Source organism: Petaurus breviceps, unplaced genomic scaffold, assembly GCF_028583685.1.
Source record: "Petaurus breviceps papuanus isolate PSGF00001 unplaced genomic scaffold, PetGlider_PUasm1.0 90133, whole genome shotgun sequence".
Classification (NCBI taxonomy): domain Eukaryota; kingdom Metazoa; phylum Chordata; class Mammalia; order Diprotodontia; family Petauridae; genus Petaurus; species Petaurus breviceps.
The window spans coordinates 799,668-817,813 of NW_027187182.1; the positions used below are offsets into that span (position 1 = coordinate 799,668).

The window sequence follows — 18,146 nt, forward strand, 5'->3', positions numbered from 1 at the left end:
ACATCCATAAGCTTACATTCTAAAGATTCATCAGTTGTCATGCAGAATAGTCATAGGTAATTGTATCAATATACAGCAGATCTGCAGACATAGATAGCATGCCATGCATTGCAGAGCTGTATATAGCAGGCCATACACAGGGCTCAAATGCAGGAACATAACACAGAACCCAGAGTTGTACAACAAATCAATGAGCAGCACCTGACTTTATATGTACCAACCTCCTATCCCATTATTCCTGGGGCATCATTATTCAGCCAGTTCACTGCAGTGATATTCTCCTCACTCTTGCAGTGACCCTCTGTTAGTTAAGCACCCTCAATATCCTCAGACATACTGAAGTTCACTGTCTCAGTCTTAAGCCCTCAATCAGTCTGCCTCCATCCCCTCAGGCCCATCATTGTTAGAGTTTTAAACAGAAAAAAAAATGGCTTTTGTGTTCATTCTTCTCACCTTGATCTGGGCAGAGTTCTCCCCTTGGGCCAGATCAGCCTTATCTGACTTCCCTGACTCCCAAGAAGCTATCACCATAAAATCATCCTCATCTGAATCATGATCCAAATCCTCTTCATATGAACTGTCATATGCCTCCATTAATCCATCTACAACCGCTGGATGAACTCTTTGGAGTCTGCCTTAGAGCTCCTTGGCTAGCTCTTTTGTACATTGTTTCTGTCCCCCAGAGAGTCCAACTCACTCCCCTATGGAGAGCTGCTGGTTCCCATGCTGAAAAGCAGAAGTCTGAATAATTTCATTCTCCCATCATTACTATATCACACATTTCTGCCATGATTGCAATGTTTTCTCAAGTATTTCCTATTCTTTTTCCATTCTCCAATGGCAAAATCACATTTGTACTCCTATCCATTTATCTTCACTAAATGTTCTCAGCCATATTTTCCACCTCTGGTTCCTGAATTTTCTCATAGTAATATGCGTTATTAATATACAATGCTGCCATATTGCTGCTTTTACCCAACCTATTTCTTTTGGATAAAGTATATCTATCTAGAGACATATTTCAGTCGTTATTCTCATCCCACAAGGTTTCAATGATATCTGTGAGTTGAAATTTGTCTTCTTCCATTAGGACATTTATTCCTTTCTGTCTGTTGTCTAATATTTGAGCATTTGTATTTGGACATCAACCAAATCAACTAAGCAATAAACATTTATTAAGCACTTTCTATGTGCCAGGCACTGTGGTAAGCACTAGGGATATAAAAAGAGGCAAAAGACAGCCCCTCCCCTCAAGGAGCTTACAGTCTAATGGGGGAGACAACATGCAAACAAATATACATGAACCAAGCTATATATAGGATCAATAGAAAATAAGTAACTTGAGGGAAGGCGCTAGAGTTAAGAGGGGTTGGGAAAGGTTTCATGTTAAAGGTGGGATTTTATTTGGGACTTAAAGGAATCCATGGAAGTCAGTAGGAAAGTTGGGTAGTGAGAACATTTCAGGCATAGGGAACAACTAGAGAGAATGTCCAGAGCCAAGGAACAGCCAGGAGGCCAGTGTCAATGGACTGAAAAGTACATATCAAGGAATAAGGTAGAAGAAGAATTGAAAAGTAGGAGTTGGCCAGATTACAAAGGGCTTTGAATGCCAAACAAAGGATTTTGTATTTGATGCTGGAGACCACAGGGACCCAGTAGAGTTTATTGATTCAGGAAAGCTGGGTGGTCGGAGTGTGTGTAACACCATCAAAACTTCTTGCTTTAGGAAAATCACTTTAGTGGTTGAATTGAGAGTGAATTGGAGTTGGAGAGACTGGAAACAGAGAGACCCACCAACAGACTGTTGGACTAGTAGAGGCATGAGGTGACGAAGGCCTCCATCAGAGTAGTGGCAGTATCAGAGAAAGTGGGGTGGAAGGATGGGGAGGACATTTGAGAGATGTTGCAGATGTGAAATGGGCAGACCTTTGGAATAGATTGGATATAGGGGATGAGAGACAGTGAGGAGTCTTGGATAATGCCTAGGTTTCAACCCTGAGGAATTGGAAGGATGGTATTGCCTCCTATATTTGAGGTGATAGGTTTTCTCAGTGGTTTCTTCCTTGGATTTTGTCTGCTGTGAACTTCTGGGTGTCTCAACTGCTATTCTTTTTATTTACTTTTTGGAGGGGGGAAGGCAGGGCAGTTGGGGATAAGTGACTTACCCAAGGTCACATGGCTAGTAAATGTTAAGTGTCTGAGTCTGAATTTGAACTCAGGTCCTCCTGACTCCAGAGCCGGAGCTCTATTCACTGTGCTACTTAGCCACCCCCAATATAGCTACTTTCTATGGTATCTAGCTTGATAGATGTACATTGGCAGTTTTCTCCTTCTATATCCTTTTTATTTTAAAACCCTTTTGATTAGATTTGTAGGACAGCAAGCAGATGTATTCCTACCAGCTTTTGCTAGATGCATTCCATCCACTGCCAGGAATGTTTCATTCTTGTGCTATAAGATATAGTCCAGAAATCTAAATCCCTTTTTCAGACTCTATTTCCATTTCATCACTTCCAAAATAATTTTTCCCTTTCCTATTCCTTGTCTTCAGTGAGAAACAGTGAAGCAAACACAGCCTGTACCCCTATGGTCTTTTGTTTTCCTTCCCAAGACTTGGTAATCTTTGGCAATGCTTTCTAGCAATGTCATTTGTGTCCATGACAGCCCACTTCAAAGCCAAGAAATCCAGTTTGTGTATAGGATTGACAAATTCAAAAGCCTCTGATAGCCATCCTTCCATCTCAACTCCAAAAGTAATTTTCCTAAAGTGTGAGTGTGGTCATGCCACATTCCCTGTCCCCCCAATTCAATTAACTCCAAAAATAATGGCTTCCCCCATTACTTCTAAGATGAAATATAAAATCCTCTGTTTAGCATTCGATTCTTTTTATAATCTGGCCACTTCCTATCTTGTCTGCCCAGCTTACTTCAAGACTCAGCTCAAATGATGCCTTCTGTTTGAAGCCTTTCCTAGCACCCCCAGATGCTAGTCCCTGTCCCTCTACAGTTACCTTCCATCTAGTCATTATGTATCTTGTAGATTACAATTATATCCATATTTTCTTCCTTTATTAGAATGTAAGATATAATTGTAATCTATTTTTGGAGTTAATCATTCAGGTGAGAGGTGATGAGGACCTACTCAACTCTCCACTGTGTTAATAAAGAGAAAAAGTCAAATGTAAGAGATGTCTTGTATGTAGAAACAGCAAGATTTGACAGTTGATTGGACATTTGGAGTGAGTGAGTGTCCGTTTGGCATGCCCATAGCCATACCAAATACAACTGTTTCTCTTTTGATCTTCCCAAGGTGCATTGTCTCCACCCCATGACTACAAGCCTCTCTGTCCCTTGAAGAAAAACAATCTGAACAGCAGTAGTAAGGTAAACAACAGCTATCTTGGACTGTGTCCACAAGCCTTGAGCTTCTGGAGTACACCCAGAAAGCTATTGCCTAGGGGAAGTCAAAGAAGCCACTTTCTGTTGCCTAAGCAAACTCACACCATCCTTATGCTCTTACTCTATCTCCTGAATCAACCATATCAGTTCAGAGTAATTTGGAGGCTATTTCCATTGCTCCCATAGACATTGGTGCATTCATAGTAAGTATACTGCCATCTATCTATGGCTTCTTTGGGCATTTGAGTCAGCTTAATTTTGTCAGAGTGCTCTTCTGATACCATACCCCACTCATGACTTGTCTTAGTCCAGAGTTAGAGGCCTTCCCCTCCAGTATTACCAAATAGGCAGGCCTGCAGGCATGTGCAGACATTCAAATACTCAAACCTCAGAGTAGCCTGGCTTTAATGTGCTTCCGATATCAAAAGTAGGTCCCCAGGGTTCTCAGATACTCACCTATAGCAATCTTCTCGCTCCCCAGAGTGTATCTGGGGCACTTTCCAGCCAGGTGTCAAAGGCTTTCTAATTTGTTGGTAAACATGACCCCTACAAAAACTGCAGCTTCCAGTATTAAATACCTTGGTGTAATGTCGTTGGACTGACAGGCCACCCTTTGTGAATAACTGCTACCCAAGACTCACTCATTGGCTATTGAGAAAGATGTGGCTACCAAGGCTCTTCAAGGAGGGGTTGGTTCCTAATCATGAATTGCTGAGGGTGACATCGCTCTGCCAGCAGGACTCTCATATTGTACACAGTTGTTCCTTGTCTCACCAGGAAGACTTTCAACTTTCTCATTAGCTCCTAGTCAGCAGTACAGGGTTTAATAATGAGTTTGCAAGCAACACTATTAACAGTTATCTCCTTAGGGATGCTTAAGTGTGCCATTGTTTCAGCCAGCTTACATAATATCTGTCACAATCTGTCTTTACCTCAGTATACCTAAGATTGTACTTGTTCAGGCATTTTAGTGATGACCAGATCTTCATGACCCCATTTACGGTTTTCTTAGCAAAGATACTGGAGTGGATTGCCATTTTCTTCTCCAGCTCATTTTACAGATGAGGAAACTGAGGTAAATAGGGTTAAGTGACTTGACCAGGGTCACACAGCTAAGTTTCTGAGATCACATTTGAACTTAGGTCTTTCTGACTCTAGGCCCATTGCTTTATCCACTGCACCACCTAGCACACCACTGAATTATGTCAAATCCTTGCAGTACTTTTATAATCATGGTCAATGGAGCCTCCCTTCCCCAAGTCAGTAGTTCTTTGTAAGAATTTAGTAGTGCTGTTGTATACCAATTTTACAATAGATAAATAATTATGGTGGAGATTTAAAACCAATACTCCAATTTGCAAGTTATTTTAACTGACAATATCACTTCAATAAATAATAACAACTTTAATGGCACTTTATACAACAGGAAAATAGCCATTTGAAAATGAATTCATCTGGTCTGGAAAAATTACATTGTAAAACATTGTACATTCACATCCAAGGGGAAAAAATACAAAAAGAAGAAAATCTTTAATGGATCCTCTGCAATGGCAGAGCAGCCAATGCATATATACATACACACATACACACATATGTATATATGTGTGTGTGTGTGACTATATATATATATATATATATATATATATAGAGAGAGAGAGAGAGAGAGAGAGTTAATATACATTTTTTTTTCTTTTAACAATGTCAGTCTTTATTGATGGATTATCTAAACACATAGCCAACACTGCCTTTTCTTTACTTCACCTGTGGCATAATAAATTCTGCTGCATTCCCTCTTTTAAATTAATCTTTATGCTTTTAATTAATAATATTAATAAAATTAATTATAAATTAACAAATAAAGATGAATAATAAAGTAATATTTATATTAATAGTATGTAATTATATAATATAAATAAAAATAAAATTAGTTAATAAAATTAATAATCTTTTTGCTTTTAATTAATCTTTATGCTTTAACTGTTAGATGTTTCTTATACACAACAAATGCTGACCCCCATTTTCTAACAAATTTTCCTATTATCCTCCATTTTATGGGTGAATATATCCCATTTATATTGAAAGTTATGGTTGTTAATTATTTTATTAAATATATATACATACACACATATAGTGTGTGTATCTTGTATGCATATATGTGTGTATATATAGATAGATATAGTTCTATGTGTAAAATGTGTGTGTCTGAGTGTGTGTATTTTAGACAAGTTCCCACAAATGTAGTATATAGGCCCCTTGGTATGGCCACTTTGCCATAATGCACAAGACTAGGAATTGAATCAAGTAGAAAATACTCTCACACTTATACCCTAATAATTACCACCTGCCCCCCATGTCTGTTGAGGAGTACTTATCTCACTTCTCAGTGAACCACTTGATTTCCTCAATATTTTAGAGGGAGGAAACATGAGTTACTTGAAGAAAGCTGCTGGGGAAACTCTACGTAGCTAGCTCTAAGGAATACTGGACTTCTGTGCATAGGAACTGGGCAGTCACTTAAATCTGCAACAGATTGTGAGTGTGCTGTTTCTTGATATGGGGACTATATGATCATTGAATCTCCCTGAATTTCTTCAACCCTGTGTCTTTTCCTTTAGAAGACTTCCAACTGAGTCCGTGACATTGCTTTTTAATGTGGCTCCCTTCCAAGGCATTAGTGGTTAAATGAGTGGAAAACTGAAAACTTAGGTAGAATGTGATCGCTGTCTTCATCTATTTGAAGACTTACCATGTGAAAGAGAGATCACACCTCAATGCGGTCCAATTCAATTCAAAAAGCATCCCTGAGGTTTGTTCTACTCTTCTCCAGAAAGTAGAATTGGGAGCAATGTATTGGGGTTTCAGAGAGTCAAATTAATGTTGAAACTGGTAAAGATTTCCTAGCAATTAGTGATACTGTCTTGGGAGAACTTCAAAGTCCTAGATAGCATCTTGTCGGATTTGACAAGAGGGCATTCTTGTTCAAGTAAGGGTTAAATTAGGGGACCTCTGAAGATCCTTCCAAATGACTTTGTCATTCTGGATGTCCTTGATGGTTTTCAGGGCCTTCTCTCTGAGGATATTGGGAGCAGTGTGGTAGCAGTGATAGCTATTACTAGAAAGACAACCAGAAGGGCCTAGTGACAGAGGCTAATTTTTCTCTCAATGGAACCATCCTTGAGACTTAATTGGTCCAGAGGAGTAAGGTTCAAGCCACTGACATATCTTCTCAATGACCTAAGGCATAAAAAGCCATCACTTGAGGAAGTGAGTGTTCCTCAGTCTTGATGAATGCTCTACTGTTATGTAAATTAATCTACCTCTATGGCCAAACATGTCACCACAACAAATGCAGAGCCAGGGGAGCTGGGCCCAACTGAACTAATGCTCTCTATTTTTTGAATACCCTTTCAGGGCGGTTATTAAATGAACTTCCTTTTATAAAATGGTTTGTGGTCTATGAATGTCTCATTTCAGTCCAGTGTAGAGCCTTCCCAAAAGAGAAGGATAGGGCCTTACTCCCTATATTGGGTCTTATACTGTCCCCTAATTATTGTATGTGGCTTAAATTTCCGGCCTCAGTTCTATGAGAATCTATCTATAAGCTTGGCCCATATCTTCTAATTAACCAGTACAAAATACAACACAGGGTTTAACATAATACTTGACTTGCCACAAACTCAGGGACTACCTATTCAAATGACTTTGTATCAATTAGTCAGTGAACTGTTTACTAAAAGATAGATATTGGCCTTGGAGTATACAGTCTAGAATAGGGGTCATGTTTGAATTCAGTCATAGGGCCCCACTTGAGGACCTAGAAGGCCACATGTGTCCTCGAGGCTGCAGGTTCCCCACCCCTGGTTTAGAAGTTTCAGAAGGACCTCCCTGAAATGGCATATTTCAGATTCTATTTTATTGAGAATATTTATAGTTGCAAAGGAGTGGATATGATATTTGTCTCATTATATTATATTTAAATGTTTTTATTCATCCATGCAAGCTTACCAAAACCACTCAAAAGGAGTCCATTTATTTGATCTTGTTGGAAAATTTAGCTGTCAAAATGGCCTATTTACAGTGAATCAATAGGGCTCCAAATGTGCTGGGAAATTGATATTATATGTATGGAGTAGCAGCCTAAGGAAGAATACTGTATAATAAATGTTTACACACCATCAAGTCTACAAACATTAAATATCATACAAGATAGAATCTTTTTTCTTGTGTAATTTATCTCCATTTTTCCATTACTTTCTCTCATTTTCTCTTCCAGCGTTACTCACAGACAAACCTCCCAAGCCATTGTTCCCCAGGGAGAATCAGCCAAGTGTTATTGATGTCCAGCTGGGTAAGTCCCCCTCTGGGAATAATAGATAGGAAACTTCCACTCTGTTAACAGATGGGAAAAATTGCCCGAACCAAAAGAGGTTTATTGCCACTGTTATTACATGCAAATCAATTTGCGTCCACTCATTTGTAAGTGTGGAGTTCACTGCAGTAACAGTTTAAGGAAATGAGTTTGTATTGTATGAAGGAATGGTTATCCTAATTGGTTACATAGGGTAGTCAGCATACATGTCCACAGAGTTTTATATCTGTGATTGATGGGTAAATGGACATCTTGCCTTCATGACTGGGGACCAAGAGCCTCACATGTGCTTTAGCCAAAATGTCTTCTTGGTAGAGTGCTGGTTCCTGGAAGCAGGCTGCTCCTTTCAACAGAGGCCAGATCTCCAAGGCGGAATAAAAGCACCCTTTATAATGATTTGGTCATGTTATTTCCAATGGCATAATCCAGGGCTATTTTAAACTTGTTTCTAAGTTGAGATCCTGAATATTTATGAATCATCTGGTGTTAGGAGAAGTAACAACTTGATTTATGGGCACTCCTTTTTTATTTCTTTCTTTTTTCTTTTTTTTTTCAACAAACTCAATTCAGGATGCAAGATGTCAAGCCTCTTTTTTAGTCCTCCCCCCCAAGCCAATCCTTGTATTTTTAGAGCCATGGCCTTGAAACTTGGAGGTCTAAGAGTCCTCTACCAAATTACGGCCTTTAATCTGAAGCATTCTTTTATTATCTGTGAGCTTTCACGAGTCCCATGAGTTTTGTCCCAATAATCAGAATTTCTCCTACTCTGAACAACAGAAATATGCCAAGACTGTACAAAATGCTGAAAGAATATTAGGGTTGTTTGAGGGTCTGCTATTTATTTGTTTCTGTGACAGTAAAAGGATGCACCAATTCTTTAGCCAGTAGAAGTCAAATTGACCTCAACATTGTACTCACTTTGGGAATTTTTGACTCAATATTTACTTCTCTCAATTTTACTTGGGTTTGGGGGGGTGACTTATTTCTATCCATAATATCTGAGAGGAAAAATTGCATTATTCCTATGACTGGATTCATTTATCTGAAATCGAAGGTAGCATGTTGTATTCTGGCTTGGAATGCATTTTAGCTTGGCTGGAACAAAAGTAATTTTGATCCTTTTGATAATTTAAGCTGGCATTGTTCGGAGGGCTTAAAATGTCGGGGGTGTATTCGGAAAATTTGTATTGTAGATGACTTTGGGTTCTAGCATTGGAGTAAGTACAAAGATACCAGGGGAATAGGGACATTGTTAAAATTATGATGTGCTTTAAATGCACATAAAATACGCACCAGATTTTTCAACCTATGATTCAAGACTCAATTCAGCAGCTACTTTGTTAACAGAAAGATGAAGACATAGTCATGTTTTCCCCTCACGTGAAGGCCACTCTACCATGATATCCAAAGAACCAATCCATTCAGCTCAAAATAATCACTCAAACTGACTCTTTGTCACGAAGCAGACAAAACAGATTTGACTAACTTGCTTTTCCACTGTTTGCTCTGGCATCACATGGCCCCAGCCAAAGATTATCTCATAACTTAACATTTACAACTAGGTAGTAAAGTGCCTTTAGAGAGCTTGGAGAGCAATGGAAGTGGGGGTTCTGTGCTCCAAACAGCTGTTCTTTTAAAAGCTTCAAATATGTAAGAGAGTTCAGAAATGATGACTTGATAGTGAACATTTCTGTCCATGATAGGAGACATGATAAGAATATTTAGGAAGATATTCAGCCCTTCTGTAAATTGACTTTTTCCTCCCATTCTAGAAAGTATCAAACATCTCCATCCTCAGAAACATAATAACATAATAGGCCTAGAGCTGTAAGGGGCCTCTGAGGTCATCTAGTCCAAATCCTTCATTTAGGGCCCAGGAAGATTAAATGACTTGCCCCAAGTCACACAAGTACTAAGCATCAGAGAGAGGATTCAAACCCTCCTGTCAGAGCTGTTTCTCTTTTCACTATACCAGACAACCTCATGTCTAAACTAGAACTTTAAAAAGTTAACATATAAATGGTTTACCCAGATCACCAAACCCTTCAACCAGTTGAGGGTATTAAATTGTATATATGGTTGTCCTTCGTTCTCAAAGAGGACCGACATGACATCATTGTGTTAGAATCAAGGTACATTGTGTCCGACTGTGGCTGATCAGACCAATACGAGCCCAGAATGATCTACCACAGGGCACAAACAGTCCATGTGAACTTTTGGGGTGGATTCTCTAAATTTGTGTATCTCACATTTCTTTTGAGCTATTTCAGTTCTGCTTTGCTCATAGAGCACAGCCCCTCCTCTGATGTGGGCATGCCATGCTGGGCGGTCCTGTGCCAGTGTCTCCCAGGTCACACAATTCCAAAGTTCTTGAGACCTTGACAGTGTCCTTGCATTGTCTCTTCTGACCACCATATGAACCTTTGCCCCATGTGAGTTCTCCATAAAATAGTATTTTTGGCAAGCGTGCATTTTGCATTTGACCAACATGGCCAGTCCATCAGAGTTGTGCTCTCCAAAATAGAGTTTGAATGCTTCACACTTTAGTTCGAGTAAGGACCTCAGTGTCTGGTACCTTATCCTTCCAGGTGATCTTCAGAATCTTCTTAAGACAATTCCAGTGGAAGTGATTCAATTTCTTGGCATGGCGCTGATAGACTATCCAGGTTCCACAGGCTTAATTCACATTCTACCCTTTGCCTGGAGATCAGTCACCCACCATAGGTGCTGCCACTTAGTTTTCTCTGACCCCAGCAACTCTCTGAATATATGCTAAACCACCCTTTTTTGAGAAGCAAAAGATGTACAAAGCCATTTGTTGTTTTGGTTTGTTTTTTTTTTCCTGAGTATGGGACAGCTTTCTTTTAACCCCATAGAAAGTACAAAAGATACAGAGGGCTCACAGGGCCCATAAACAGATACCAAAACATATAAAGCCCCCAAAGGACTCACAGGAGCTCATAAGCAGACACAGAAAATATATAAAGTACTCAAATAGCCCATAAACTCCTTCCAGAAGACAACCATATTTTTGGAGCTTTTGAACAAGTAATACCCCTGCCCAGCAGACCTGCACTATACAAATCACTGTAATAGGAGGGGGTAGCAAGATCAAGGTCCCTTGCTTCCCCACATCATGGGTTCCTTTTTTACTCCTCTAACCACAGAGGTCACAAGAGTAATCCAACTCTTTCCAAGCATGTTGTCTGGGACATCCATTTCTCTCTCTAGAAGACCAGGTCTATACCCTTGCCTGGGGTCTTCCATAAAGCAACTCCAACGCTGGTGTTGTCCAGCAAATCTCTGTTCTCTTCCTAAAAGGCTGTTCTGAGATAACCCTGCCTTAATGATAGAAATCCCCCTGCCTGTACACAGGAGGTTCAGATCAATGAACAGTGTCCATGAATTCCATAGATGAATGGGCCTGCACATGTGTGCTTCTGCAAAAAAATCTATTAATACTTTAGCTGCCACTATCTCTTGGGCCTGAAAAGTTCCCTCTCAGGCACTCTCCTCGTAGGTTGTATGCTAGCACACATCTACCTTGACCAAATTCTTCTTCTGACAAAAGTCACCATCACCTGCTCCTGGGGTGGGGAGCAATTAGGGGAAATCCCTTCTGCCATTTCCCCAGCACATTCAGAGAAGGGTGCAAAGGAATGGCAAAAAAAGGCAAAGGTCTGAAAATTCAAAAAAGAACATACAATCATTTTTCACACAAAATGAGAAACTCTTGGGAGCATTTGAGTCTCAGCCTGAAGGTTATTTTGAAAAAAAAACATTGTCTAAGGTATTTATTTTCATTTTGTCGGGGCTAGGGGTGGTTTCTTTACTCCATGCATTTATAAGAGAAATTTGGTGGATATTAGATTTCAATGGAAATACTCCATGTCTGCTGCATGGAATTGGCATCAATACAGATACTTTATTATGTCTCTAGAGGAAAAGAAACATCTTGACTTTCTCTCTCCTATAGTGTAATCCATTAGTCATCCTTGAGATTCTAGGAATTTACATACATTTCTGCTGACACAGCCATGACAGCTTGAGTGTAGCTAAATAGTGTTCACATTATAATGCTGAAAAATATTCATCTTCACCAAAAAGACATCCATTTCAAAAGCACAAACACATTCTTAACCAAATAATCGGGAAACGATTGCCTGACAAAGCAAACCTACAAAACTAAAGTACATTAAAGGTACCTGCAGTAATGGTAAGAAATTGGAGGAAATGTCGACCAAACATAAATTCAGTTCAGCCCTGTAATCTTTGATTTGTTCTCTTCCTCACAGAGGTTTAGCTCTCATTTTGAAAAAATTATCTTTACTAAATGAACGCTAATTCTCTCCCGCATTTTCCATAAACAAATACTTAAGAATTTATAGAATCATGGACTGACTTCTGGGCTTGGAATCAGAAAGCCCAGAGTTTGGATCCTTCTCCGGACACTACCGTGCCTAGCTGTGTGACCCTGAACAAATCAACATCTCTGTGACTCAGTTTCCTCATCTGTAGAACAGGAATAATAATAACACCTACCTTACAGGATCTTGGGGGCGGGGGATCTAATGCGATATTGTATGCAGGTTGCTCTGCAAACCTTAAAGGATAATATATGTATTAGGTGTTTTCTTTTTGGATTGGTCCTATGATTTCAGTGGTATAAAGAGAGCCTGGTGCAGAAATTCCCATCATCATTGCAGACCTACGCCTGCTCTGCAGCTTTGAGTCTTACAGAGTTGGCTAGGGCATTTAGAGGTTAAGTGACTTGTCCAAAGTTTCTCGCATCCATATCTGACTCCATCGCTGGTCTTCTACCCACTCTGCCATGTTGCATCTCACTTATTTTTACTTTTTATTGCACCTTTAATCACAGCATAAATTTTATTCACAGGGGGCAGTCCCTTCCTTCTCCCACAATGTATTATGACTTCCTCCCCTAGTGAACATTCAATAAAGCCCAGCATTCTCCATGTAGCTCAGAAGCCATGGGAAAATATGGACAGAAGTGAGAGCCATTTTTAATCCTAGTTTGAATAAAGTTGAACCTGATAGTATATTCTGTTCTTTCTCATGGAGAAAGGATTGCTTTTTTCTTCTTTGGAAATTCTTAATGATCTGAAATGAGTCAGTCAAGTTATTCAGAAACAATAAGTCTAGATTTCACGTGTTTTCTCCATCTGTACCCAAAAGGCAGAAAGCAAGTCCAAAGCACTAAAGAACATCAAAGAGAATCAGACCAGGAGAGGTAGCAGCCCTCACTAACTAGATTAGCACAGACATTTCATTCCTAGATGAAGTCTATGCCAGACAATAGTTTGTTTTCTCTCCCTCTTCCATTCTCATTCAGTATTTACTTTATTTCTGCAAGGTTTTTGAATCTATATTTCATGACTTTGGTCTGTATTATGTGCTCCTGGCTCAAACATCCCATATATGTATATAGAATGTTAATCTTCTGAAATTGATTTCCCCAGCATATCAATTTCTACTGAAAATGATATTGACAATCCAATGGGACCAGAGTAAAAAGATTTAGCAGGAGAATTTTTTGAAATATTAAAGCTGGTACATTGTTCAGGACCAAGAGGCAAGAATTATACAAGCCAAACTGGAAATTAGGGAATTATCCAGGCAATGATATCTATCCTTATTAATCCACTATCTTATAAGGACTCTTATACTGGTTGTTCTTGGAATTTGATCCTTCACTTTGTGACTTAATTCATTCATATCTCCCTGCAACTTGTTCCCAGACATCAAATTTATTATACTTTTATACATTATAGAGATTGTGTCTATTTGAAAGCTTCCTCTGTCCACTGTTTGTTTCAAGATGGTAGACTGACCACAAATACAACATACCTTTTGATAGTGTGGCAGATTGGGGTGAATAGTGTGGGATAAATATCTGAAAGGAAGAGATCTTCATTTTAAAGTCCCCAATTTAGTCAATGTAACAAAGCCAGATAATTTCATTGGTTGTTAATCCATGTGTGTCAGTAGGGGTGGGTGTAGAAAGGATCCTTTGAATCCTCCAACTTTTCATGTATGGCTTAAAGTGTCCCTCAGAACACCTTCAGTATAAATTTGGATAAATGCTGTGATGTTTCTCAAAAGAATAAAGGAAGGAACTACAACGGCATCCAAATCTCCAGCACCTGGCTATTTTGGCAGACGAAATTGGAGGCAGCTCACAGCAATCTTCCCTCTCCTATGCAGAAATACTGAGTCAGTGGCCTACTTCTAACAGGCCTTCCTTCTGTTTATTCTGGATAAAAGCTGAAAACTTAATGGATGACACCAAATAACATGTTCCCCGAATTGTCCAACATGCTAATTATTTGCAGCTTTGGATAATCTGGGCCAATCTTCCAACATCTCGTTGTCGTATTCATGCCCAAGTCTTAATGGCATTTTCCGTATTTTGGCCGGATCTTTGTGGTTTCCAAGGAGTGGTGTCTTAAAGACTTTTGAAGCATAAAAGGACAGTACTGTCAATGGTCAGGTCGATTGAGGAGGTGATGGCCAATCAGCCAGCACCCTGTCCTTGGTTAAGACTCAAGACTCTTTTGTTTAGTGTTACTACTCATTGTTCATTGTTTTTCGGACTAATTAGTAATCAGGCCTCAAGATCACAGTTGAGCAAGAACTTTAATTAGATTAGATGTAAGCACAGTAAAAATCAAAGCAATGGATGCCTGTATCATACAGCACAACTCTTAAACTCACTTCACAATTTCAACCCCCCAAGGCAGAAAAACTCCCATTTAGGCGAGAATCCAATTGTCCCAGCTACAGTCCACTCTCTGCCACAAAGAATATAGAAACCACATGCCTTCTGAGCTGTGCTATAATTTGTTAACAAGCACACAAGTGCACCAGGACTTTGGGTGTTGCTGATTAGGAAATCATCATTTTTACTGAAGTACTACTGTGTGTTATAGATTGTGTTTTGCCATTACATTATTAATCCCCAAATCAGGCTTGTCCATTTAAAATTTATAACTGTGCTAGTTCTATCAAGGATATAGAATTGGAGCTGTAAATACCAGGGCTTGGATGCTTGGGGCAGGGTAGAATTATTGATCAGGAAAAAGAAAGCAGCCTGGGAAAAGCTCATGTATGCCAAAAGCCATCAGAATACTGGACAAGCAGTCAGCTGGTCAAGTGTGGACCCTACAGGATTCTAGATTTAGAGCAAGAAGAGAGAGACCTCAGCAGGTACCTAGTTTTACAAAGTAGGAAACTGAGACCCAGGGGATTGAAGAGACTTGCCCAAAGTCTTGCCCTGGAGTTTCAGAGCAAGTGATCAGAGCCAAGAGTCCAAAGCAACTAAAATGACCCCATAGCACCAAGTCAGTCTAGAGTAATTGGAGATCAATACGAGGCAGGCTTTAAGTATGCAGGTGCCTGCTTCCTTTTCTGCTTTCAACCTCTTTAGACAGCAGGTAGGTGGTCAGAGATGAGGCAATGTCCCCAAGCAGCAAAGGTTAAAGGGTAGCAAATGAGGAACTCTATAGGGGAAAAATCATATGAATTAAAGGCTCTATTTTTTTACTCCTCCTGACCCTAAGTACCATCAGCACCAATTCCATTTCAAATAGCAAACTGTTTGTGGTTGCATCTGTGTCTAAAGACTGGCTGAGGGGCAGGGGAGGTGTTCTTGAAAGATGTCAATTCAAATTGTCAGAAATCTCCACATGCCCCAGGATCAGAAAAGAGAAAATGGGAAATTGGACCATTCCCTCTGGAGTTAGGATGTTCCCACTGATGGGAGATAGCTAATTGCCTGGACTGTTGGGGCACAATGACATGTTGACACTGGGTTTCTAACACTTAGGAGCCTGTCAGTGGTTCTTAACAATTCTAGTGCCTCACTCACTTTTCCAAGGAAAAGACTGATTCTTTTTAAAAACTCTTGTTTAGGGGCAGCTAGGTGGTGCAGTGAGTAAGGCACCAGCCCCAGAGTCAGGAGGACCTGAGTTTGGTGCCGGCCTCAGACACTTAACACACACACACACACAAAAACTAGCCGTGTAACCTTGGGCAAGTTACTTAACCCCAATTGCCCTCCAAAAGGCAAAAAAACCTCTTCTTTAGAAAAGGGATGAGAGGGAAGCTAGGTGGTGCTGAAGTGAATAGAGTACTGTCCCTAGAGTCAGGAGAACCTGAGTTCAAATCCAGCCTTAGCCACTTAACACTTACTAGCTATGTGACCTTGGGCAAGTCACTTAACCCCAATTGCCCTGTCTTTCCCCCCTCCAAAAAGCATAAATGAATGAAGAAAGAAAGAAAGAAAGAAAGAAAGAAAGAAAGAAAGAAAGAAAGAAAGAAAGAGAAAGGAAGGAAGGAAGGAAGAAGATGAGAAAGAAAAGCTGAGATTGACTTTTGGTGCTATGAAAGAAAATGAGAAAGTAAGGGAAATAACAGTATAATTTAGGCCCACCTCTGAACTATACTGGCTGTGTGACCCAGTGCAGTGTACCCAGTCACTCTCTTAAGATTAGGAAAGACAGGGACGTCTAGGTGGCTCAGTGAATAGAGCACTGGCCCTGGAGTCAGGAGGACCTGAATTCAAATCCGGCCTCAGACACTTGACACTTACTAGCCATTTGATCTTGGGCAGGTCACTTAACCCCAATTGCCCTGCTCTCCCCCCTCCAAAAGCAAAAAAAAAATTAGGAAAGGCACCAGTCTGCATTTGGTAGAAGGAATTCCCTATATCCAGGAAATCATGGATCTAGGCCCTATTTCCCAACCACTGTTCCAAAATTCCACCTGCAACACCTGGTTATTTTCGATGTGAGTGTGTTTTATACTATACACATGTAACTAAGTAGAGAACTGCAGAATTGAGAGAATCCCAGACTTTGAAGTAGAAAGGATATCTGAAGCAGTCTAGTGCAGTGCCCTCATTTTACAGACAAAAATACTGAGACCCAAAGTGGTGGCATCTGAGGTGACAGAGAGTATCATGGGATCTTAGATTTTAAACTGAAAGAGACTTCAGAGGTCATGTAGTCTAGCCTTCTCACTATATAGAGAAGGTAATTAAGGGCCAGGGAAGTCAAGTCTAAGGTCAAGTGAGATGTAGATGTAGATGTAGAAAGGACTTAAGAGGTTGAATCCAACCCCTTCATTTTGCAGAGGAGGAAACTGTAATGCCATTGTAATACCCATAGCAGCTGCTATGAATATACATATGTATTTCCAGGATAGATTTGCAAAATATAAGAAACTCTCTTCTTCAAAGGCAAAACGAAAATATTTATTTGGAACATCACTATTAGGCTACCAGGAAGTAAGATTTAGCAAAGTACTTATCACAAATCTAGAGAGCAGGCAACATCTCATGCATTCTTTGTATCAGGCCTCCCCACAAACAAGTTTCCCTAGGCAAGTTCCTCCCTTCACTCTCTGCTCTGCCTCACTCTCACTCTCTTTCCCTTGGACAAGGTCCTCCCATGTTGGGCTCCTTGTGACTCAGACTGTATGACAGCCATGAGTTGGGCCAGAGTTCAAAGCAGGTCACATAGGCCTATTAATGGGCGGGGAAGGTTTTCCTATTCCATTAACATTACAGATACTGAGTCCCAAAGATAGTGTCTTCACCAAGGTCACACAGTTAATAAATGTCTGAAACAGGATTCCAATGAGATCTTCCTGACTCCAAGTCCAAAAGTCTATCCACAATATAATGCTTTCGCTGAGCTTCAGTCATTCCATTTGTAAAATGGGGATGATACTTGTTATTACAAGTCTGTCAAGGCTCAGATCTATAAAAGAATGCAAAATGCTTTGCAAACTTTAAAATGTTAAATAAATTCTGTTTATTATCAACTAATCCAACCCTTCATTGTACAGAAGAAACCAAGACCTAAAGAGTAAGCCCCCACCCCCTACCATATGATAGCTAGCACTATAAAGCATGTCTTGTGGCCTCTTAATACAAGACTACTTTGTTAGGTTAGTAAGGAACAGACTCCTAGGGGAATGGGGCAGAGTATGGGCCATATTTGACTGAGGCAGTTCTGAGTAACATAAGTGCAGATTACGAGGTCCTATAGGCATGGACAGCCAGGGGGTAGCATGAGGATATTGAATACCTTGGAGTACCAAAAGACGTATAGAGAAACTTACTACCATACAGTTTTTCCTAATCCCTTGTGGTACTCTTGAAAGATATCTCAATGTATATTAATTAGATCAGCAAGACTAAAAACACCTTCCCAAAATTTTACGTATTTCCCATTGCATTATCTCTGCCTTCCAAGAAGAGCTTTTGTGTACATAGAAAACTTGGTATACTTTTTTAGATGTGCATTATGCAAGTAGAGACCAAACTCTGGTCTCTCCATTGTGCTGTGGGCAG

General features: G+C 39.9%; 1 protein-coding gene across 1 annotated transcript in view; it reads left to right on the forward strand.

Moving 5' to 3' along the window:
* IL1RAPL2 (interleukin 1 receptor accessory protein like 2) overlaps positions 1–18,146 on the forward strand; it is a 447,749-nt gene that overhangs the window by 231,118 nt on the left and 198,485 nt on the right. Inside the window, exon 5 of the mRNA XM_069107492.1 lies at positions 7,673–7,747. Within this exon, the coding sequence (XP_068963593.1) occupies positions 7,673–7,747 (75 nt within the window). The remainder of the gene's footprint in view (positions 1–7,672; positions 7,748–18,146) is intronic.